This window comes from Prionailurus bengalensis, chromosome D1 (assembly GCF_016509475.1).
Source record: "Prionailurus bengalensis isolate Pbe53 chromosome D1, Fcat_Pben_1.1_paternal_pri, whole genome shotgun sequence".
NCBI classification, from domain to species: domain Eukaryota; kingdom Metazoa; phylum Chordata; class Mammalia; order Carnivora; family Felidae; genus Prionailurus; species Prionailurus bengalensis.
In genome coordinates, this window is record NC_057346.1 from 38,856,915 (window position 1) to 38,881,647 (window position 24,733).

The window sequence follows — 24,733 nt, forward strand, 5'->3', positions numbered from 1 at the left end:
AGCCCTCTGGGGAGCTCCAGGCATCCCTTCACCCTGGCCTCAGGGCTGATTCCTTGCAGTCACTTGCCCTGTGGTCGGAGGAGAAGCTTCTCCATGGAACTTTAGCAGCAGCAGGATGATACCTCATGCGGGGCACTTCTCCCGGGTGATGAGAGACTCTGCACAGGGGCTCAGCTGGTAAAAAGAAAAAAAAAAAAAAGGCCTAATTTGGAGTCGAAGGCAGGTCCCTCCTCTCAGGTGCCTCCCTGAGCACCTGCTCCTTTCGAAGCAGAAGTGGGGTTGGCCGGGCAGGTGGTAAAAATGCTGACCACTGCGGGGGGCTCCTTCTTCCTCGTTTGCAGCTCCTTTTCCAACCCAAAGTGCCCAGGCCTACATCCAGAGCCCCGCCCGGCATCACTGGGACGCAGCCATGTGGGCTCCGACTCAGGCCATCGGTGGCATCCCTGGCTTTGGGGCCAGTGTCCATGAAGCTGCACTGTGTCTGCACACTCTTCCGTCTGCCCCTCACCCCACTCCCCATTTCGTCTTCGTTTATCCCCTGCAAGTGGCTGGGCGGAGTAACCCGCCCCCACCCCCACAAGGCGAGTATAAACAAGCCGCTCTTGTCCCTGGGCAGAAAACGATGCAGATCCCCAGAGCGTGAGATCTCCCGGTGCACAAGTCAATGCCACGGAGCCGCTGGCACCAGCCTCCTGGCAAGTAACAGTGGCTGCAGCCGGCAGGTGCTGCTTCTGCGCCACGGTGTGCACGGAGACCGCCCAGGCTTGTCTTACACTCCTGCTGAGAACCTCGTGTTACAGAGGAGGACACTGAGGCACCGAAAGGTTAAGTGACTGGCTCAAGTCCACACAGCTAGTGAGTCGTGGGGCTGGGTTCCAGCCCAGCCTGTCCGAGGGGGCTTTCCTAACCGCCCCGTGGCCGGTGCTGCCCCATGAGAGCGGGGGGGTGGGGGTGGGGGGAGCATCAATTCATCGGTTCCTGTTATCATGGTGGATGGGGAAAAAGGCAGGAAAGTGGGGGCCACGGGGTGAGGTCCCCTCTGCGATGCTATTCAATTCCTTGAATTCCTTATTCAATTAATAATAATACCTGTCTCACAAGGTTATTGTGAAATTAACTTAGGGCACGTGAAGTGCATCTCCCAGAGCCTGGCACTCGGCAAGTGCCAGCTGATAGCCCTGACTCCCGGGTGTTTGTGGCGACTGCCACAGGAAACGCTGGTCACCTGTCACCTGTGATGCAGATACAAGGTCTTCAAGATCTTCAAGAACTGTTCATCTTCAAGATCTGGCCTTTAAGATCTGTTGGTTCAGCCTCCTCTTCAGCTCATAAATCGCCCTCCCTTTTTAGTGGTGATAGCATTCTGGGGCAGAATAATGACCTTTGAACTAGCCTGCGTCCGTGGTTTCCTTCCCACGGCTGAGGTGGCAGCAGGGAGAGGGAAAGACGCCCGGGGGCCACCGGCCTTGCACCCGGAATCCAGCCCCATTGCTGCTTGGTGTATGGCTTTAGGCAGACCACTTAACCTCTCCAAGCCCTCCTGGGATTTCCTGGGTGTAAAGGAGACAGGATTAATACCTCCCTCTTGGGGCGCCTGAGTGGCTCAGTCGTTAAGCGCCCAACTCTTGATTTTGGCTCAGGTCATGATCCTGCGGTTCATGCGATCAAGCCCTGGGTGGGGATCTGTGGGGATTTGCTTCCTCCCCTCCTCTCTCTGCCCACAGACACAAAGCTCTGCTTAGGTGAGCGCCTGACTGACCCACGCCAAGCCCATCGCCTCTCCGTTTACTGATACCCGGGAAGGGAGGGGTGCAGGGCTCTGAAAAGACGCCCACACTGCATCAGCACAGGTGGCCGGACTGTGCTAAGAGGGCTGCAGGAGGGCCCAGCTCTAACCTGGCTCTGCGGGCATTTCACCATGACCTTGGGAAATTGCCCCTATTTTCTGCCTGGTTTCTCCCAGCTGTGTAGAAATGAATCATGATAGCTGTCTCTAGGCAGTGTTACTAGCATAAAAGACCTACTTAGGCTCTCTCGAAGGAAGGCATTGCATCCAACGGGAGGGATTGTTACTGCGTAGAGATTTCGCATTTGCCTGGTCACTCACTGAATGCCCGGCATCTCTGTGCAGAAGACAGATGCCGGTGGTGGTGCTTCTTATTTGTTCATTTCCAGAAGCCCTAACGCTGTGGGCTTTCATCCCCCCCCCCCCCGCCCCTCCCAGAACACTATGCTGGTCTCGATCGAGAGGCACACACGACTGGAGAAGTGGCTGGCTTTGCATTTCTGCTTATGACTTCCGTTCGTTACTGACACCCCACATCGGCGGTGCGCGCCTGGCGAGCCGTGGCAGGCGCCCGAGCCTAGGTTCGCGAACGCAGAGAGGAGCCGCAGGGACGGGACAGAGCGGAGAAATGGGAAAGGGGGGTTTGTCGGGATGTCAACTGTTGACATCTAATTAAAACAACTTTCTAAACATAAGTAAAGATACTTATAGTTACTGCCTCGGACTACCTCCCTTCCAAGTAAAATCAGATGGAGACGATAAGTAGATGAGAGAGAAAGGAGGGCAGAGGCCACCACCGGCTCCTGCTGGACCCCTCCCAGGGGCTCTCAGTGGGACAGGACAGCAGATGGCCTCGGCTGGTGGTGGTGGCACTCTTAGAGCTCACACGAGAGGGAAAAGATTGGGTCTGGGCTCTCTAAACGTGTCCCCACTTCGAGCCTGCCGCATGCAAACTCCGGCGGTGCCTGGGTCTGCTCGCCCCTTGGGGGCTGGGGACCACCACGCGTGACTGGGCACCGTCAGCTGAATTCCCTCTGGATGCCGAGGGTGGCGGTATCTGAACAGGTATGTCCAGGGATCTTGGCGTACATGCCCCGACGAGGAGCACATTATCTCCTATACGTGTCTTCTGACCTCACGCAAACATGGGGGATGCATGATGTCGTGGGAAAATCTTGACTTCTCACCACCCCAGCCTGGGCTCAGCCTCCACTCTGGCACTTACGTGGGTAAGTGTGGACCGTGGGTCATGTGCTTCCTTGCCCTGATCTCCCTGTACTTGCTGTCCTGATGGATGTAAAATGCTTGGCACACAGTAGGTGGCCAGCTCTCCTCAGGGCAGGGATCTCCAGAGCAATCTGCACCCTCTGGCTTCCCTCCCCACCACCCCCTGCCCAGGATCGGAAATGGGCTGGGCACATCATTAATTTTCCGTTGTAAACTGACAAGTGAATCACGAATCGGTGTTCTGTTTACAGGCTATCCTAAAGCTAAATATTTGCAAAAAGCTGAAAGACAGTCTGCAAAACGCAAGTGCCAGGGACAAGGGAGGGAACGATGCCATCAATGTCACTGAACACAGCCAGACCGGGGCTGGCTCTGAGTTGATTATGCCAGGAAAATGTGTTCTTCTCTAGGTCAGAAGGTAGAACATTGGATGGAAAATCAGCTCCTCCGTCAGAGACTGAGGTTTTCTGGATAGAAACAGGCCAGGCCAGGCCAGACTGGGCCTGAGCCATCAGCTGGGGCCATGGCACGGTCAAGTCCTTGGGATCCCAATGTCATCACATTAATCACCAGTTGTGCTTGGACAGGCAAGTGGAAAAGCTACGAGGCACTGGAGGAATCAGAGACGGCCCTTGGTCAAGGCTGACATGTATTGCAAGTTTCGGCCTCTTAGAAGAAAAACTGCACGTCTCCCCAGTGTCCTCACGCCCCTAGCTCTCCTTTAACTGCTGGGGGAATTGCCGTGGAAAAGCTGGGTAGCAGCGAAGGAGCACGCTCCAGATTTCAGTAAACTCCCCCTCTTCCACACAAAGGAGCATTATGCAGCCACCAAAGATAAGAAGAAAGTATAAGTTGGTAGAGAAATCTGCCTATGATCTATCGTTGAGTCTGAAAAGCAAGTTAGATGAGGGCCACCCGGGTGGCTCAGTCGGTTAAGCGTCTGACTTCGGCTCAGGTCGTGATCTCGAGGTTCATGGGTTCAAGCCCCTGCATCGGGTTCTTTGCTGACAGCTCAGAGCCTGGAGCCTGCTTCGGATTCTGGGTCTCCTTCTCTCTCTGCCCCACCCCTGCTTGGACTATGTCTCTCTCTCTCTCTCTCTCTCTCTCTCTCCTCAAAAATAAAAAAAAAACATTAAAAAAATTTTAAGAAGCCAGTTGGATGAAATAGCATGATCTTATTTTTAAAATTAATATCCGTTCATACAGAGCTATGAGCCTAGCTCTATGGTTGTATACAACAGTTAACAATGGTGACTCACAGGGGTTTAGAAGAGACAGTGACTTCTATGTTGCACACTTGTGTATCATTTGTTTATATAACAAATGTGCATTACTTGCATAATTTTATTTTTTTTTAATTTTTTAAATGTTTATTTATTTTTGAGAGAGAGACAGAGCATGAGTGGGGGAGGAACAGAGAGAGAGGGAGACACAGAATCCGAAGCAGGCTCCAGGCTCTGAGCTGTCAGCACAGAGCCCAATGCAGGGCTCGAACCCACGAACCGTGAGATCGTGACCTGAGCCGAAGTCCGACGTTCAACCGACTGAGCCACCCAGGCGCCCCTACCTGCATAATTTTTAAGAAAGATTTTTACTTTAGGTTCCTCTTCCAGTTTCCCTGAAAACATTCACTGATCAGAGGCTTGGGGTAATTCACATTCAGCACAAATTTTAATGAGCAGCTACTCCGGACCCCAGACAGAGGAGCGGACAGACATCCATGCTGGAGGATGCCACGATGCTCAGGGCTGTCACGCATGGGGGGGCCTCTGGTGTGCAGGCACGTTACAACTCTTCTCTCATTCAATCCTTAGGGTTGACTCATTCAGTCAGCAAATATTCCAGCACCCACTCTGTGTCAGGACATGCGCTAGGTCCCTGATTCCCATTAGTGAAGAAATAGACATGGTACCCGCTCCAAATCATCTTACAAATGAGACGTTTTGAGGACGTAAGCGACTTTGTTAAGATGACTCAGCTCAGAATGGAAGAGGGGCAATTTGTTGTGACCCTGGTGATCTGGAACACCTCCCTGAGGGAACACAGCATCTGAGCCCCACCTGAAAGAATGAATAAGGCTTGGACAGATGAGAAGGAACTCCAAGCCAAAGGACCTTGTGAGCAGGGGCCAAAATGAAGATGCAGAGAGCAGATGTGGGCCGCGGTGGTGATTCCAGAGTGACTTGAGGGCAGGGTGGGAAGGGAAGCAGAGGAACCAGCCCGGGGAACGGGCCAAGGTCATTGTGTAGGGCATGGACGCCTTATTAGCAGTTTCAGCTTTATCCTGAAGGCCACAGAGAACTCAGAATTTTGTTGTTTCCCTCAAGGGGGTGATGTGATCAGACAAGCTTTAGAAAGCTTGAAGGGAACGGTGCGGCCCAGAGTCTCTGGAGCCAGTCTGCCTGGGTTTGGATCCCAGCCCGGCCGCTCACAAACTCTAGAGTTTTGGGCATGAGACTGAACTTTCCTGCCTCTTGGGTTCTCCCACAGTAACATGGGGAGGGACCAATAGAGCCAGGCTCAGAGTGATTGTAAGAATTCAATGTCCCTAATACAGGCAAGGGTGACAGGAGTGTTGGATGCACGATGATGATAAGCCAATGTCAGTCATTACTCTCATTTCTCTGTGTCTGTGTCAAGGATGGAGTGGATGAGATGGGAGGCGGGAGGTGACTGCAACTGAGTGAGATGAGGTCTTTTTAAAAAATCCTTATTTATTTATTTTGAGAGAGACCGGGGGAGGGGCAGAGAGCAAGGGAGGGAGAGAATCCCAAGCAGGCTCCACACCACCAGTGCAGAGCCTGACACGGGGCTCAAAATCATGAACTGTGTGATCATGACCTGAGCCGAAATCAACAGTCAGATGCTCAGACGGAGCCACCTGGGCGCCCTTGAGATATGAGGTCTTGAACTGTGAGGAAACAAGATGGGAAGGCAGGTGGGCAGGACAGGGGAATGGCTGGCCGGCCAAGAGGGAGGGTTGGGGAGGAGCCCACCCTTGTGCGGCCACAAGCAGGACAGTGAATGTGGCAGGAAAGGCGCCAGGTTTGGGCTGAGGCCACGTTTCGGGTGACTGGGAAACCCACACAACGCATAGAAGTCATTCAGTACAATCAAGGATTTCCTATGACCAAAAAACAAAGGCTCGGCATCTCTGGACTGCAAATTCTGAGGTCTTAGGACGTGGCTGAGAAAAAACAAGAATGGGACCCCCAACCCAAGAGCAGGCCCTGTGACAGCATCTGCTGCAGGGTCCGTTCTCCCCCTGTAGTGCCCATCAGGTGCACCCTGTGCTAACAGAGTCAGGTCGCTCTGATTTAAGTCTGTCTCTTACAAACAGACCGGAGGCTTTGATCCAGCCTCTCCGTCTGGTTCGGGCCTTCTGCTGGAGATACCACATTTCCAGAAAGAGCCTCAAAAATGCTTTTTCCCCCCTTTTCATTTAATATTTATTTATTTGGGGGGGGGGGGGAGAATCCCAAGCAGGCTCCATGCTGTCAGTGCAGAGCCCAACATGGGTCTTGATCCCACAACCCTTGGGATCATGACCTAAGCCAAAATCAAGACTAGGATACTTAACCAACTGAGCCACCTGGACGCCCCCAAAATGTTTCTTTCAGTTAGCCATGTGCCTACCGATTCTCTTTAGAGCCATTGAAAACAAAAACAAGCAAACAGACGTTAAAAATAAAAAGCCACGAAAGTCCAAGGCCACAACACAGTACGTGAAGAATGGGGGTGTAGAAACGAGCGGGCCTGGGCCGGATGCTAGGGAAGAAGCACGCACTGTGCTTCTGGTGAGCCCACGTCCTCGTCTGAAACTCCGGTCACGATGTATGGGAACACCTACCTTGGGGGCTGTTCAGGCTAAGTGATATTCAAAAGCCAACTCAATAAACGTGAGGTCTTCTCTCCCTCACACAGAGGGGTGAAGCCAATCAAGGTGTAAAGTCACGTATTCTTATTTTCCAACCAGAGGAGTAGGAGTCACATCATGTTTCTCCAAATTATTGACGCCGTTGTCTGTGAAAGCTACATTCTCTGTATACGCATCGGGGCCTTGGGAGGGGGCACCCTTTGACCAAAATCCACACCAGACAGGAAGGGCCTCTCCCGGGCAGAGAAGGGAAGAGGTTGGAGGGTCAAGAGAGCTCAGCCTCACCTGGGCACGGTATCGGACGTCTGCCGGGCGGGAACACGCGGTTAAGCTTGATAAAACGGTGACAGAAACAACAAAACAGCAGCACTGTTTAATGATAGAAAGCTCCCTTTATTTCATCATTACAGACTCTTTTTTTAAGAAAGGAATTTCAGGGTTCCTGATTCATTTCTCATTTGGGGCCAACTCCTGATTGTGATGAGCCTGGGCGATCTAAAAGGCACCATTCCCCTGCCACCCGTGTGTGGAGGCCCCAGCCCGGGATCTCGGGACAGGGGCGACGTTCCTTCAGGGTACCACGGTGCGTGGGGCAGCCACATAGAACTGGTGGGTGGAGGGGTCTCTCCTGCGGTGTACAAGCGGCCGAGAAAGGCCAGAGCTCCGGGGGGCCTCGCGTGAGCTGCCGGCACTTGGTCAGGGTGGGGAGATGGCGGAGGCGGATGCGGGCTTCGAAGGGTCCTTAATCTGAGCCCCAAATCAGGTGCAGTCGTCAGGCTGTCCTCCCAGGCACACGGGGGCTACAGAGCTGCGAAGTTTATCCTCTTGGCTGCACGGTTTCTATCCTCGTGTGTGCAGAGATCTGGGGGCCCTGCAGGGAACCCCTCTGCAGGGCAGGGAAGACCCCAAGCCGATGGGGGTGTGTGTGAGCCCTCCCGCCTCCCCTCACCTACCCCCCTCCCCCTTTTACTGCAAGCGCATGGACTCTGTGTCAGGCGGACCTGGGTTCAAATCCCGCTCTGCAATCTTCTGCACGTTACTTGCTCAAGGTTCAGTCTGTTTCCTCGTCTTTCAAGTGGGGATAATCAGGCTGTTGTGAGGACCGAGGAGGTGATGCACGTTCAGTCATACCAGCCATCACTGGGGAACTAGAGGAGCGTCCCTTGCCCTCCCTGAGCTCACTTCCAGGAAGTTCCTCCCATGCGAGGGCCCAGGGTGGGTGAGGAGAGAGGCTCCCCAGCAGAGGCATGACCAGAGGACAAGCAGAGGAGAGGTCCTCTGGATCAGCGTCCCCAGAGTCACTCTCTCCTTGGGAGGGGGCTTCTTGTGGGGACTCTCACAGCACTTATTCAGTTCTCCTGCCTCAGCCGCTCTGACTCCCACCCGGATGGCACCAGGTCACCATATGACCCCTTGCGTTTCCTGTGACCCCAAGACCCAAACAAGGCAGATCCGTCGTGAGGTGCAAAGACGCATCCGACTCCATCCCGGACTTAGCCGTTTGGGTTAATTTTCCGAGTGACCGTGGTCGCCGACAGACTCGGAACCCAGGATCCCCAGGGGAGGACACTCAGATGTGATCAAAGTCACACTGCCTCCCCGGGCCCAGCCTCCCTGCATTTCCCCTTTCCTGGTTTGTCTGGAGGAGCTGGGAGTGGGCGGACGGCAAGCTCCAGTGGTCTGGATGACTCATTTCCTTCTCAGAGTCAAGAGCGGGTGTCTGTGGAGGCACGAGGCCCACGAGGGGGGGCACTGGATGCCTCTGGAAGCAGAACAGCAGGTGACGCTGCCTCCGAGCAGAGAAATGACATTAAAGTCAACAAGTACATGAGCCTTTTGGGAAAGAACAGAGCAAGCGCCAGGGAAAGAAGAGCCATTTTATCCCTTTATTATATACAATATTAAGGCACAAGTTTAAGCAGCAAAGAATAGGAAAATCTTTGGCTGACCAACAGTGTCAACGTTTGCTGTGGGGGACACACTGCATTCTTGGATTTCCCCCCCCCCCCACCCCCATACACAGACCCCCTGGCTGGGCAGCTCTGCGTACCCTCCCCCCCTTCAATATAGACCAGTGAGGTGCCAAGATGTCACGCTAGAGTCCGCTGGAGGGAACCGAGCACTCTGCCACCAAGCACAGCAACCACGTACGTGGCGGGCGGAGAGGGTGACGGCCCTCGTTTTGCAGAATTTCACACAGATCCTGCCAGTGCCCCCTTGAGGAGGGGGCCCCACTGTCCCTCCACCAAAGGGGAAAACACCTTAATTCAAAGAAAACCACTGTGGATAAATGTGCTCACATTCCGGTTAGTAATAAATACTTGCAGGTGTCTAGATGCAAACAGAATCCTAGGCAAAATCACATGTAATTTGGGGCAGCAACAGTTTGGGAGCTGATACAAGAAAATGCTGTGTATGTACCTCCTTACATTGAGAGCAGGAGTTTCATTCTGTGAAGAAGCCAAGTTTTATGACAAAGAAACACCCCAGGCATTGCTTAACACGACAATAACATGCACTTAAGTATACATGGGCTTTACAGAGCACTAAGGAATATGCACTTCTGTCTGCGTGTATGCAAAGATGTGAACGCGTAACAAGGCATGGCAAGAGAAAAGATTTTTAAAAGCAAACCCACCAGAAGTTACACGTACTGATGACTACCGTCCTCCTCAGAAGAGGCCCCTTGGAGAGGTGCTAGGAGTCCAAAGACTCATTCCAAGGAACATTTTTGGGATTTCCTTTTTAAATGCTGTGGCCTTAATCACCCATCTTTATTTATTCAACTGGGATTATTTCCACACTTAAATCCATCCTCAAAGGATGAAGATTTCTCCTCTGGAAGGATAATTAAAGGAACGTGCTAGGCCCCAAAGGCCGTTCTAACAGAGGCGTTCGTAAACTGTTTCCACTCGAGCAGCGGGGCGGTGATGGGTACAGTCCCCCACAGGGTCACCGTTTGAGGAAGGGGTGACATGAAACATTTGGATCTTCCGGATTTTAAGAAAGGAAACCCGACGCACAACCTTGTGCTCATACCTCATATGTTCGCACTGACATATACACAGGTCTTCGTATATCATTAAATTACTAAGCAAGAAAAGGATATACTACTTAAAAGGAAGAGCGAAAGTTGCTCATTAGTTCCAGAAGAAATCCGTTTACTGAAATGCTGACCTTTACATGCTCCCAGTTGGTCAGCTTCTGGAAGCTTCTTAATTACTCCACCCATCTCCTATGGAGCCACGCATCAGAGGCAAGCTGATTAAACGAACCTCACATTGAATAAAGACATTTTGAACACATCGATTAATTAGCAAGAAAGAAGAGAAGAAAAGCAATATTTATAAAGCATCTACCATGGCTGCCTCTGGCTTGAGGAAGCCAACCGTGGGCTGGATGCTCTCTGGCTCGGCGATGGCTTTACCATTTAGGGATATCTGCAGGTTCCCACTTACCACGGCCACGGAACTCCTTCGCTCAGGAGTACAAGTTCATTTGCAGCAGCACACAGAAGCATGCTCCCCCGACTCCAAGTGCAGACTGGAGCAGGACTTTGGTTTTGGAAAACACGCCTTTTCTCGGTATCCGACCCGAGCCCTGTGCAGTCAGGTGCCCGACGTGTTCCCAAGAGCTACCCTGCAGGACTGAAGAGAGAACGGCCCCACTGCTCTCTGCCCTCTGACCAAAGCCCTGCGTGAGACGCGGTGGCCTTGTCCTGCAGGTCTGCCTGGAACGGGCCAAATTCAACAGTCACTGGCAACCAATCTCTGGGAGGCAGAAGAAAAGCCAAGGGAAGAAAATACTAATGCACTTGCTCTGAAATGAGTTGCTGGATTCTCAACAACACCTCTTCCATATGATACCCTGGTCAGCATGTAGAAACTGCTAGACAACCCATTCCAGGAGGAAGCAGAATTACTCTGGCATGTCTTCACACAAAGCCAAAGCCTTTACCCTCCCCCGGGACAGGACTCGTGAGTTCCATAATCAGACACCACTGGGAAGTCCAGGCCTCTGGACAACGTGCCAAGCATTTTTAGATGGATTTTGTAAACTTGCATGGGATAGAACATGAAGGCTTCCCTCTGTACCTCGTGTTTATGGGCAATTCTAGGAGTTCTGAGCTTCTAGTCCTATTTCTTAGCTCCCAAGAGGTGTGGCAGATGTAGGGGTGCGTGTGTGCGTGTGTGCGCACGCGCACATCGCAGACGAGGCAGAGCGGGCCAAGGCGCGACATGAAAGATGGCTACCACCCAGCCAAGCAAAACTCCCAGTCCAGCCTGTGATGGAGCACAGCTCCTCTCTCAGGCCTTTGGTTCAGACGCCACTACTGTGAGGCTTTGGGGAGGGACTGAACCTCCCTGAGCCCTGGTTTCCTCCTCTGTGAAATAAGGAGAAACTAGCCTTGGCCCTCCGGGTGGCTCAGAGACTCGTTAAAAGGTACTTACCACCCTGCCTGCATATAGTCAGCACTAAAAAACAGAGCTGGCATTATTTTTCTGAAAATCAAATGAGATAAAGGATGGTAAACTGCAGAACGCAGAGCAGGGGCTCAGTATTTGCAATCCCTTTCTCCTATGTGCAAGCAAGGCTTCGAGAAAGCTGCAAACATAAAAAGCCAGCATCAGGGGTACCTGATGGGGCAGGAAATCTCCCAGAAAAGAAAAAAGCCCCACATCTGAAAGCTAGAGATTCCTTTTCTTACGGAGGAGTCTTAGCGAGTTGGAAGAAATAAGACTGACGGAGACCACAGCACGCTGAAAAAAACCCAGTGATGTTGTTTGCGTTTGTATTAGACAATTAACACTCTGGATCTGGGCAAGCGAGACTGGTGCCCGCAGGTGCCAAAGGGTGTGTTGCAACAGAAAGATGGGGCTTGGGGAGACTGGGGCTGTGGCTCTCGCTTTTACCCATGTCTAGGGGAGACAGCCCAAGTTTGGGGTGGCCCAGGTGTGGGTAGTGGAGGCTGGCAGAGAAGACTCGCCCTCTTATCTCCAGACTCTTTCATGTCCAGTCCGTTCCCAACATTCATCGGGGCTCAAAATATCCTTAAGAGAAACAGCTGCAATCACCTAAGCTTCACCACCGGTAAAAAGTGATGGGGAGCAAAGATTGGGACGGTGCCTCCTGTGCCCCATCCCCGCCCGCATCCACACTCGCACAAGCCCGGGGCATTAGGCAGGCTGCTCGGCCCCCAGAACCGCTCTGGGCCCCCAGAACCGCTCTGGCTTCCCGGGGAGGACGGGACTCGAGGAGGAGGAGGAGGCGGCAAGAGGCCGGAAGCACCCAGCGCCCAGAGCCCAGCAGAGAGCAGAGCTCAGGAAGAGTCAGTGCTGCAATGTCACACTCACTACGCCCCCTCTGGCCGAGGCCACAGATTTCCTCCCTCCCCCTCTCCAGTCCGCACCCGGGTCCTCCTTCCGCCATTTCAATCTGGGGAGGCTACGACACCACCCACCTTGCACTTGGAAGACCAGCTCTAAAATAAGCCAGCCAAGCAAAACTCCCTGAGGAGTGTGGTCTTCAGGGCTCCGTTCAGGTGGGACTTGAGAAAGCCTCAGACCCATGCCCTTTTTCTTCCTTCCCTTAAGCGAGCACAAGGGGAAGGACCTGGGATACAAGGATCCAGCTGATCTGGAGGGAGAAAAATATCAGGACCCCGCAAGAGCATCTGACAACCTGATCAGCTTCTCGTCTTTCCTGCCTAGTACCTCTTAGATGTGTCAGACATGCCACCACACACAGGGGTCAGAAGCTCACCACCTTGCCCACTCCCAGCTCTTCAACATGGTGCTTCCGTCTTACTTTGGTCAACTTGTCCCAGAAGGAAGCCTCGAAAAACGTGCCCGCACCGTAGATATACTGGCCGGTTAGGTTACAAAGCAAGCTCACGACAGAGAACGTCTTCCATGTTTTCACTGACGTGTCACCACGGAAATCTACGTGCTCACCAACAGCGACCAGAAGGGTGCGAGAGGGTGGAGACGATGGGGAGTATGTGCACGAGCCACAAATTCTAGAAAGTGGGACAAGCTGCCTGGTGAGACTCTGGATGCCACCAAGTCAAGAGTCCTCCATTTCCTGGAGGGCAGTCCTGAAAAGTCTTAGCCCAACAGAGCAACGGGGTGGAAACGGCAAGGTCTATGCAAGGGAGCTGATGTGAGAGAGAAAAGCCAGGGCCTCAAGCTGAATGCGATGTGTCACAAGGACCATGGGATCTTGCGCCTGATCAAAACTTACCTAGTTCACAGTCACAGTGAGATTAAGGGCTGCAGCCCAAAGACTCCAGAGTGGAGAAAGCAGCCAGGCAGCCAGCATACGGCTCTGTCCCACGGGTCACTATTAAACAGAGATCATGATGCTGCTCTCGTAAATCCCAGACCTAAGGAATTCTGCTGTGTCTTATTAACAAGAAAAAAAAAAACAAACAAGTGAATGAAAAGAAGAGTAAAGTGAAAGAGAATGAAGCAGAGGAAGAGACGAACTCAGAGCAGTTAGGGAGTTTGAGCACCAAAATCATAATGCTCCCATCCTGTTTTGTATTTTTACAAAACAGAATCCAGAAAAGCTAAGAAGCCCCAGAATCTCCTGAAAACCCAAACCAGGCAGATAGTTAGGTGAGAACCGCCTTCTTAATTCCCTTCACCCAAGGACACTTCTTCTCACTGCCACACCCGCACACATTCACAGGACACCCTGGATGGCGCAGGTGATGTTACATTATGCCGAGATGGGCTCTCTGAGACTTCTAGGAGGTTCTTCTTAATAAAAACAAACATGCTAAGAGGCAAGGAGAATGGGGCTGTTTCAAGGAAGATCCACGTTCAGGTTTATATGTTTATAACCAAAGAGCAGGTGAACACAGACCCCCCCCCCCCAGAGATACATTTTCTATACAATGAAAATCCCACTTCCTGTGACTTCCTTGTTTCCAGACCTACACGTGTCTTCTCTCTTCCACCATAGGCAATACAAATCCATACGAGTGTCTTCACGTAGGTCTTCTGAATTTTTCTTTTAACATTTATAAAAAGTGTCCTCACTAAATTTAAAATCTTTATCAGTTCATATCATTCCTGGTTTCCCATCCACAACTTTCTTGATCTGTCTCCTCCCTCTCGACCACGTTCCTCATTCGTCAAGGTCCCACTACAGAATTCCGCGGGGACGCCAGTGTTAGATGAGGACTTCCATCATCTCTCCGTCAGGGAACTCGGGCTTGTGGAGCAAGCTGCTGACGCGGCCTTTGTGGTCGGGGGACTTCCCGTGGCCAGGAGGGTTCTCTGCCAAACAGAAAGGGACATCAGCAGCCTGCCCTGCAGAGGGGCCGGGCCAGCCCGGCTCTTTCTAAAATGAAAGCATTACCAATACCCACACTCAGCACCAGCGTTTCTAGGTGAGGCCACAGAACCCGGCCCCTAGTGGAGAAAAGCAGAATGATGGGCCCCGGGATTCAGATGCAAGTCTCAGAGCCAGGGTGCTGATGGGAAGGGGTAAGTGGGTGAAGCGGGCGTGGGGCTGTGTGCCCGGAGCCCCCACGGTGCTCTCCCTCCACTCTATGCAAAACCACCAAGCGCTGCACCTACAAGCCAGGTCCTTTCACATGCTCCTTGCCTTCCTTGGAAAAGTACGTCTTGAGAACTGAATGTTCGAAAAATGACAATGCTGTGTTTACCCGCCTATTTTGGAGGATGCAAAGAAAGCAGCCCCGTGGAGGACATGGTTACTTTATGCCCCTGAGAGCCCCACGCTCTCCAAAGAACGCAAGAGGACTATCCCATGACTGAGATTGGTCCAAAGGCACGTCTGGTCTTTGCCCGGACGCCTCTGGACTCAGGGCCAGCCCACCCCACGCAGGCTGTCTTTTACTTTAAAGCACCTCATTAGTGCTGGCCTGAGTGATGGGCCAGAAGTCGACCTGCCCTGCAGTTAAATCTGCCTTCTCCTTCAGGCAGGAGAGTACCCCAACCTTGAATCCCTGATGAGTAAACCTCTCGAAGGCAACATCTATGTACCGGGTGCCTGGCTAGCTCCCAAACCGGCTTTGGGGAACTGATTCCCTCACACCCCGAAGTGGGTCCATTTTCACCCCTCTGGGAAAGGGCTGATCACAAGCGTGTGTTAAAAGGGTACATTCAAGGGGCGCCTGGGTGGCGCAGTCGGTTAAGCGTCCGACTTCAGCCAGGTCACGATCTCGCGGTCCGTGAGTTCGAGCCCCGCGTCGGGCTCTGGGCTGATGGCTCAGAGCCTGGAGCCTGTTTCCGATTCTGTGTCTCCCTCTCTCTCTGCCCCTCCCCTGTTCATGCTCTGTCTCTCTCTGTCCCAAAAATAAATAAACGTTGAAAAAAAAAAACCCATCTATAAAAGGGTACGTTCAAGTTGTGTACTCATGTAAATGGTAATAAATTAAAAGCATCTACACACATTTCATTCCCGTAAGAATACAGTGCATGAGGGTAAGCATAATCATTCAAAAACCCCAGAGAGCGAGAGCCAATGAGAGAGCCCTGCTCCCTCCCTAGCTCCCAACCAAAGGCTGGCTCCCTCTCAGGCCAGAGTTGTGGGCTTGTCTAAGGATGAGCGGAGCTAAGAACGTCCTACCTGGTTTCTCTGCAGGTCCTTTGGCCACCGGGTGTTTCAGGACCGGGCTGTTGGAAGGGGTGACGCTCAGCCTGCCACGGTTGGGCAGAGAGGCCATGCTGGGCCAGAAGAGTTCGGCGCTCTTGTCCGTCTGGGTGCTGCTGTCCTTGCTGCCCGTCTTAGCGTGGGCGCTGCTGGCCGAGGCGGTGGAGGCTGCGGGGGACAGCGCCGTGGTGGAGGCCGTTGAAGTGTGCTCAGGGAGGTCCTTCCCCAGCAGCAACCCTGAGGGCGCAAACACAGCTTTTTCAATGCCATTCTTTTCTTTTCTTTTCTTTTTTTTTTTTAATGTTTATTTATTTTTGAGAGAGACAGCACAAGCAGAACAGGGGCAGAGAGAGAGGGAAACACAGAATCCGGAGCAGGCTCCAGGCTCTGAGCTGTCAGCACAGAGTTCGACACGGGGCTTGAACCCACGAGCCACGAGATCGTGACTTGAGCCAAAGTCGGCCACTTAACCTACTGAGCCACCCAAGCGCCCCTCAATCCCATTCTTTAAACAAAAACAAACAGAAACCCCCCCCCCCCCAAGTCTTGGACATGATTTCCTTCTTGACTGAGGACTGCTTCCTTCATTCACTTACTCATTTACCAAATGCATTTATAAGCACTTCTTATGTGCTTGATCAAATGACAGCGCTGAGAAAATTAAAAAAAATAAAAAGATTAAAAAAACAACTCCCTTCTCTAAAACTATACAGGTTTTTTGGGGAGGAGAGAAGTTGTTAAGTAAACTGCTTATGATGTAATATGATGAACAGTAGGATAAAATTATGCCCAACATAATCTTAAAATAAAAAAAAAAGAAAATTAAAATTTTGTAAATAAAGAAGAAAAAGAGTTGCCTAATAGCCAGTTTTGAGGGACAGGGGCATTCCTGGAAGGCTTTCTAGAACGAAGCTATAACAGGCCCAGGAGGGCTCGCCTTGAGCAGCAGGTGTGTGCTGAGGACACACTGAAGGCTCCTTTGATCTGACACATGGTCCCGGTGACCTGCACTCTGTTGAGCGGTCCACAACACCGCCCCACTCTTGGTGGCTCCCGGCAGGCGCAGGTTCAAAAACAAACATGCTTCCCAATCAGGGCAACACTTGTGCACATTACTCCCCAGAGGCGATCCCTTGCAGTGAGGGGACAGCCACGGCCCCCAGGAAGCGGGAAGCCAGCTAGGCTTCTGGACAGAACCACTTAAAGTTTATTTTTTATTTATTTTTGAGAGAGAGAGACAGAACACAAGCAGGGGAGGCGCAGAGAGAGAGGGAGACAGAATCCAGAGTGAGCTCCTGGCTCTGAGCTGTCAGCACAGAGCCCGACACGGGGCTCGAACCCATGAACCGTGAGATCATGACCTGAGCCGAAATCGGATGCTTAACTGACTGAGCCACCCAGGCGCCCCTGGACAGGGCCACGGAGCCCTCTTCCTCCTCTCTGTCCCAACAGCAGGCTGGGGTGGAAAGGGGACGTGCTGGCCAAGAGAAAACCTTTGTGTTCCTCAACGGTGAAATACAGCACGCATTCAGGAATGTGCCGGCACTCCACAACACTAGCCTATAGAAAAGGCGGTGAGCACACTCAAGGATCTGTTCGCCAGGGCTATGTCAAGGTGCCCACTCATAACACAATGCAGGGCAATTCAGTTTGCCCACAGCGGTGCTTCTCCAAATGCAATGTGCACGGCAAATACTTGGATACATTGTTAAGATAAAGATTTGGTTCACTGGGCAGGGCCTGGGATTCTGCTTCCCTGAGGAGCCCCTCAGAGACCCAACCAGAGGCCACTGCTGGTCCCCGGACTGCATTCTGAGGGACAAGCGTCTTCGGCTAGGTGCTTCACACGCATCAGCTCGCTTTTTATCTTACAGCGCTCCTCTGACACAGGTCCTGCTGTTTTCTTCTGTTTTACAGAAAAGGACACGGGAGCTCGGAGAAATTAACATCTCCATGGCTAAGAAGTAGCAGAAACGGGACTCAAGTGCAGCTGGACCTGACTTCAAGTCCAACTTGCATTCCTCCCCGCTCATCACCCTGCCTGTCGAACCTCCACAGTCCGATGGGGGACGTGCTGGTGGAACCGAGTCGCTCACCAGTCACCCCGCTGGGGAGCCCCGAGCCTGCAGGAAGGTAGACGCCGTCACCTCCACCTGCTTCCAGAGCCCACGGGGCAAGAGACGGCAGAAACATTTTGGGAACTGTGAATGCGTGCCCCTGCCCAGCCCCTCCGAGAGGCCCCTTCTGTTTTCCTGTGATGTGACCCCAATCACAACAATGAGGAAGAATACCCGTGCGGAGAACACAGCAACTCGTCCTGCGGGCCGGGTCCTCAGGCTCCCGGGCCCGGTTTAGGCTTGCCGAATGCCAGCGGCCACAGGCACAGACACCAGGGAAACGCCTGCCTGGCTGGATGTCACCAACTGCCTGTGCCAGCAAGGGCTCCATCACAGCCCAGCCCACCTCAGACTCCTTCACCAGACCTGACCGAGCACTGCCCCCAGGCTCTGTTAACTGGGGTAGGGAGCTACGTGTCCTCGGGAGGGTCTTTGGTGATCCTAGCTGCTGTCCACATGTCCTCTCTGAAGTACATTTCCTTGGAGGGGAGGGGCCGCTGAACTGCCTTGTGGAAGGACTTCAAACAGAGACTCTGGGCACCTTTGATCCCCTGACTCTGTCAGGCCCACCCTGGAAGCTCTCCCCTTGGCACAAAGCAGCCAGGCTCCTCTGGGGTTCCATGCTGAGGGAAACTGGCTCTCAGCTCCACAGATAAACAAAACACACCGGGACCCAGGGAAAGGCATCAAAGGGCCAGACCCTGGGAGCTGCCGGAGCGCCGGGGAGGAGCGAGGAGGACGGGTCTCTGGGGGTGCTGCTGCTTCCTCTCCAGCCTCAGCTACCTCAGTCAGCGGGCCTGCCCTCACCCTAGGAGCCCTGCTGTGGCTAAGACCACATCTGGAGAACTCGCCCCGAAATCGTGCCCGTGCAACCACAGCACCACGAAAACTACCACCACCCACCCCGTACGCTCGAGAGCACCATTCCACAGCACCGTCTCCCCCTTCTCCTCCCATCCGGCCCTCACCTCAGTCGCACGGCACAAAGCAGGGCAGACAAGGCCTTGCTTTCCCAGACGCAGGAGCAGAGGTGGAGCCAACCTCAAGGCCCGACGGCCCCGGGCTTTTCCCATTGGAATGTGTTGTGTTGTAAGCGGTCACTTCAACTTTCAGCAATAATGATGATAATCATGACGTGAATCAACCCACGGCTAAATGCTACCCCTGGAGGACAGTTTTGTTTCCACATAGCTCATTTAATTTCTCCAAGCAAGTAGGAGTGGTTATCCTCCCCAGTTCACACACGAATAAACAGACTCAGAGATACTCGCTGACATTTCTGTGTCCCATGAGGGGCAGAGGCAGCGTGCCACAAAAGGGTCAGGACCCTTTCCTCCAGATGCGCTACCCTCGCCACATGTCTGCAGCTCCTGCTTTTCCGACCCTGGCCAGAAGGAGGCACGGGGCTCACCTATGCTCCCCTTCCAGGTCTTCTCCTCCTTCTTCTCCTCGGCCAACTGGCCGCTGGTGAGGGAAGTCTGGCGGGAGTGTATCCCGGTGGCCGCAGCAATGGACGGCACGGAGCGGGCAGGCCGCAGGCTCGAGGAGTCCGTCTTCCCGGCATCTTTACGGGATCGCTGCTGAAGGACCTTAATCATGGCGTCCTTCTCTATGATTTTGGCATGGAGATTTTTAATACTGTACAACAAAACCAAACCAAACAGTCATCATCGAAAGCTATTTGGCTGGAAGAATTTGAAACGTTTCTCTCAGGCTGCCCCAGGGACTCGAACTGTAACCCAGGGACGAAGAGCTAAGTGCATGGTGAGTCTTCGGCACTTACGATCTGCAAATGGTAGGAGATGGACCTTTCGTGGTAGACCAGAGGGTGCACCTTCTCTGGCCTCTCAGGGGACTCTGCGCCCTCCTGGGATCCGAGGACAGCCGGGCAGAATGGCTGTGGCCTCCCAGCAGGGACCCCTTCCCCCCTCCCCACCCCCCCCCCCCCCCGCCCCAGGCCAAGGTGTGCTCAGGGACCAAGTCAGAGGGTCTTGGGTCCCGGTGGCAGGGGCGGGAGGGGCAGCATGGAAACTCGGAAACCCTGAAGCCTTACCCAGGGTGGGCGTTCCACTAAAGTCAATTTCCCCATTTTCTGAGGAACGAAAAGAAAAGATGGACGGGTTTTCTGGGAAAAGGCTATTTTCTCCCCTCATGGCCAGAACTGAGGGTCAGAAAGTGCTTGGTGTCTCTTCGTGACTCGGCTCGTGACTGGGCCTGTCAGCTGTTCAGAACAGGGAGGGGCCGGTGGGCCCCGTGGGGACCTTGAGGAGAGTGGCCACAGGGGAGCCCGGTGGCGCAGCCAGGCACAGGGCTGTCCCTTACGTGTACTCCATGTCCTGACACCTCCTGGTGGCCTGTGCCACGTCCTCCTCCTCCTGCCAGATGTGCACCTCCAGCGAGCTCTCGCCGTAGCTGCCGTTCCTCGAGTGGTTGATGATCGTGGTGTCCCTGGGAACACAGGACACACACAGACAGTGAGGCAGGTGCCCCCGGGGAGGCGCCCGAGGGCACCACACGAAGGTCTCTCTCCACAAACTCCTTCACCTGAGTCCTCTCCTAAACCCTGGCCAATGCTCCCCCTAAACCCGACAGATGAAGACAGTGTCCAGGGAAAACGAAATCAAGTCCGCAAATCAAAACCCCCTGCCCCTTCTACTAACGGCATTGTGCATTAAGCTATTTGGCATGCAGTGGACCCCAGACATCGGGTGCTGTTGTTACTGTACTGGTGTATCTCCATTTATTCTCTTCCATACTTATGCATTCTCAATCACAGGCAAAGTTTTATTTCCATTTCTCCCCCACCCAGCAGTGATTTCCGTATTTTACAGCAAGAAGGAGACTCAGCACAGACATGAAACGGACGCTGGTCCTCCCGGATGGTGAGGCTCAGCTGGAATCTTCCTTCACGCTTGCAGGCTAGCTCACTTCTAGTTTTCTGAGCCTCTGCCTAGGATTCAGGTCCGCTCAGTGTGACAGCCGTGCTGGGGAGCAGGGCAGAGGATGAAGGCGGCACACGCCTGTCCTCAGAAAGTCCAATTAAGAAGGTGAGCGAGGGCGGGGCACCTGGGTGGCTCAGTCGGTTCAGTGGCTGACTTTGGCTCAGGTCATGATCTTGCAGTTGGTGAGTTCGAGCCCCGCGTCAGGCTCTGTGCCGACAAGCTCCGAGCCTGGAGCCTGCTTCGGATTCTGTGTCTCCCTCTCTCTCTCTGACCCTCCCCTCCCCCACTCACACTCTGTGTCTCTCTCTCTCTCAAAAACAAATAAACATTAAAAAAAAAAAAAAGAAGGTGAGCAAGGGGAGGGACAGACAAGGTGAATGAAAATGCTGGAAGCAGGCGTCTGTCTGAAAACAACTGGTCAAAGATCACTCTTCCTGTCACTGGTTTTGGTAATTTATTACTCCTAATTAACCATGATCAGTAAAAACAAGATAACTGATGGGGCACCTAGGTGGCTGAGTCAGTTGAGCGTCCAACTTCAGCTCAGGTCATGATCTCACGGTTTGTGAGTTCAAGCCCCGCATTAGGCTCTCTGCTGTCAGCACAGGGCCCGCTTCGGATCCTCTGTCTCCCTCTCTCTCTGCCCCTCTCCCACTTGCACTCTTTCTTAAAAATAAATGAACATTTAAGAAAAATATAACTGAGCCACCTGAAAGTCATCTGAGTATATCTCAGACCGAAAGGTGTAGTAATGTCTCTGATCAGTGAATGTTACATTGATAAGAAAGGATCTGGGGCGCCTGGGTGGTGCAGTCGGTTAAGCATCCGACTTCAGCCAGGTCACGATCTCGCGGTCTGTGAGTTCGAGCCCCGCGTCGGGCTCTGGGCTGATGGCTCAGAGCCTGGAGCCTGTTTCCGATTCTGTGTCTCCCTCTCTCTCTGCCCTTCTCCCGTTCATGCTCTGTCTCTCTCTGTCCCAAAAATAAATAAACGTTGAAAAAAAAAATTAAAAAAAAAAAAAAAAAAAAAAGAAAGGATCTAGCCGAAGATTTCACATCTCTTCAGCTTCATATTCCAATGGCACAGTCATATTTAAAATCTGAACAGCTCTTTTCTAGAACACTCAAAACCAGCAACGAGAACGCCTTCTTTCAGCTCTGTGACGACAGCTAGCAACGGATGAGCATTTCCTTTCTGCCAGGGACGGGGTAAGGCACGCTGCACGCGGCCTCTCACATGGTCCTTATAGCAACCTGTGCAGTTGGCATGACTGTGTCCTTTTACAGGTGAACCAATAGGTTAGGTGACTTTGTGAGAACACTCAGCGAAGGTGGAGCCAGATTCAAATCCCGAGGTTCCCTCCATGCCCTCAGCTACCACTCGACACCACCAAAGCTTCCGCGTCTTTGTGAAGAAGGCCCCAGCAGAAAGGCATGAAGAGAATATAAACCAATGAATATAAACATGACAGTGTGTGGCATTTGTGTGAAATGTGGCTGAAAACAACCACAGGGCCAACTAACACAGAACATAAGCAAAAGCTTTAAACAAACTGACAGACAAAAGAGCACTTGGGAAGAAGGGCTCTGGAGCACCAGGGGTTGATGGGCGGGGGTTTCTGCTGTGTCATCACATGGGCAGAATTTTGAGGCCAGTTCTGCAGGTTATGGATTCACCCTGGAGTGCACAAAAGTCATCAACACAGAAATTGGTGGCGAGGAAACGTTTCCAACCGAGTGGCTTTGGGCAAATTCGTACAGAGCCAGAGACAAATTAAAACATTTGTGTTTATACTGTCAAGTAAGGACAGCAAGAACAATCAGATCAAAACAAGTTAGAAAGTGTAAACACACTACAAGGCTCTCGAAAAAATATTTCGTTGCATCGAAATCTGTAAAAAGCTTCAAAACCATAAAAAGGCCCAACCTCTCAAAATTCTGATCGTTGGTGCCAAAATGCACCAAGATGGGAAAATCACTCGGTATTACAAAAATAAATTTTTAAAAATTCACTGCTTTGTAAATGTGAAGCATGCATCAGAGGCTGGCAAGTTACAAAACCAGCGGCTGGTCATTTTTACCAGTTCACAGGCAGCCATTCAGCATCAAGACGAGAGCTCAGAATTTTGGCCTTCCTCAAAAATTCATTTTCCTTTTCTCCCTTTCTATCAAGAGGAAAGCAGTGCAAAATTACAAAGGTTTTCCTTGAAAAGAACATCAAGACTGGAGTGACTACCTGACCTCCTCTGAACTGACTTTCCCCAAGGCCGTGGGAGGGAGTGGTGGGGAAAGGGAAGGTAATTTCCACAGAATTAGTAGATACTCAGTAAATACACACCTCTGGCAGCAAAGAAGGGGGGAATGGAGGGATGGTGGAAGGAGCTTTGATTCACCTGCCCATCTGCGACTCCAAACAGGGCAGAAGACAGCGGCGGGGCTGGTAAACCCCACGGGACTCCCGTTCTTTGAGGGCAACAGACCAATTTCTCCTGCCCGGACGATGACGAGTAAGGCAGGGCCTAGCACAGGCGAGTGGCTGAAGGTGGACTCTGGGCCGACACCCCCCCCCCCCAAACGGTCCCCCTCTGGTACCCACCACAGGGCGCTTCTGATTTGACATCCCAGTTACACTTGTCCTCTCAGGGCCCAGGATCCCCCCCACACACACATCTAACCTGATAAAACAGCAGAAGCGGAGACAACATGGACCCTTGTGGGGTCCCCACGCGTGCCCTGCTGTGGGGCTTTGGTGTCCTCGGCCAGCGGAATGTGCTGTGGCTCTCTGCTCGTAAGTAGCCAAGAATTATAATCTCCCTTCCGGGGATCGGGTGAGTTTTGAATGAAGTAAGGACTCCTGGAAAGGCTTAGGCAGAATCACACCTACGGGCAGCAGTCGAGGCAGAAGCCTTGAATGTGGGTGTCCTGCCTACGCGGCGTGCTCTCCGTCAAAACGACACGGCGTGAATGACTCCCAGGGCATTCACCGACAGCTGTGCGTTAGCCCAAATCTGGCAGAGAAGGCCAAATCCCCCTGTCGCTTAACGACGGTCTGCGTTCTTCCTCCAGATACAGAGGTGACTCAGCAGTGCCTCAGAACACGAAAGGCTGAACGTAAAAGCCTCTCAACTACGTAAAAATCAAGGCTTCGCGGTTCTCACCCACGGGCACGAGGACTGAACTGGAGGCTGCAGATTCCTCCAGGTCTCGGGCCGCGACTCGGGCTCCGTCACACGACGTGCCTCGCGCTGGTCTATTCCCGCTCCCAAGTCTCACTCAGAGGGGCTTGTGGGGGGCTCTTTTCCCTCAAGGCACAGACATACGTAGGCAACACGTGAGCCCTAGAAAATGACCCCCAGTAGTCATTTTCCACACGGGTCTGCAGGTCTCCCCAGGTACCAGTGTGTGGCACCCAGTGAAGGCACCTGTGTCCTTGTGGGTGGCACTGCTCTCTCTCTCCAAGTCCCTGGAGGTAACATCTGGGGTGCTGGGGGGGGTCTTCTCTACATGAGTTATGAGACCTTACAGAGCACCCCCATATGCCCTCCACCCCGACAGGCCTTCTCTCCCTCGTTGAAGAAACAGCACATCCCCCCAAATGTGGGACTGACCAGATGATCGGGTTGCATCCCGAGTCTTTACTCCTCACCTGGTTCAGATCCCACCCTCCCAGATGGTATAACAACAGCCTGTATGTATCAAGTCCAGTTCTATGGGTGCTCCTTTGCGATTTGAGGATTTCTTCCATATATGTTGACCCCAAACGTGGAAAAATCCCAAATGACTCTGAATTAAACGCCCACAGCATCTACGGGCCCACAAAAAACTGGCGGGGGAGGGGTGGGGAGGCAGTGGGGGCCCTGGCTGGTGGTGGGATGCACGGCCACTCAGGTCCGGGCTACCACATGCACAGGTGAGCCCCTGCTCATACAGACAAGCTGACGGTTCAACAGAACTCCTTCGGGAATTATAGAGCATCCTGAGCTAATTTTTTAAAAACGGTTATTTGTTTCGAGAGCGAGCGAGCGAGCGTGTGAACAGGAGAGGGGCACAAAGAGTGGGAGAAAGAGAGACTCCCAAGCAGGCTCCGAGCTGCCAGCACAGAGCCCGACGGTGGGTCCCCCTGTTAGAGAACAGCCTCAAATACCCTTTCGCCACAC

At 52.8% G+C, this 24,733-nt stretch overlaps 1 protein-coding gene across 12 annotated transcripts in view; it reads right to left on the reverse strand.

Annotated features, from left to right (window-relative positions):
- Positions 1 to 8,762: 8,762 nt before the first annotated feature.
- The window catches only part of AMOTL1 (angiomotin like 1), a 155,977-nt gene continuing 140,006 nt past the window's right edge, over positions 8,763 to 24,733 (reverse strand). For 11 of the 12 annotated variants that reach the window (XM_043579910.1, XM_043579909.1, XM_043579908.1 and 8 more), the window contains 4 exons: positions 19,958 to 20,083; positions 19,047 to 19,273; positions 15,495 to 15,755; positions 8,763 to 14,176 (listed from right to left, as the gene is read on the reverse strand). In XM_043579910.1, coding sequence (XP_043435845.1) covers positions 14,070 to 14,176; positions 15,495 to 15,755; positions 19,047 to 19,273; positions 19,958 to 20,083 — 721 coding nt within the window. In that variant the 3' untranslated portion in view covers positions 8,763 to 14,069. Of the gene's footprint in view, positions 14,177 to 15,494; positions 15,756 to 19,046; positions 19,274 to 19,957; positions 20,084 to 23,164; positions 24,333 to 24,733 lie in introns of those variants that run through there. The other variant, XM_043579920.1, reaches the window with a different exon arrangement.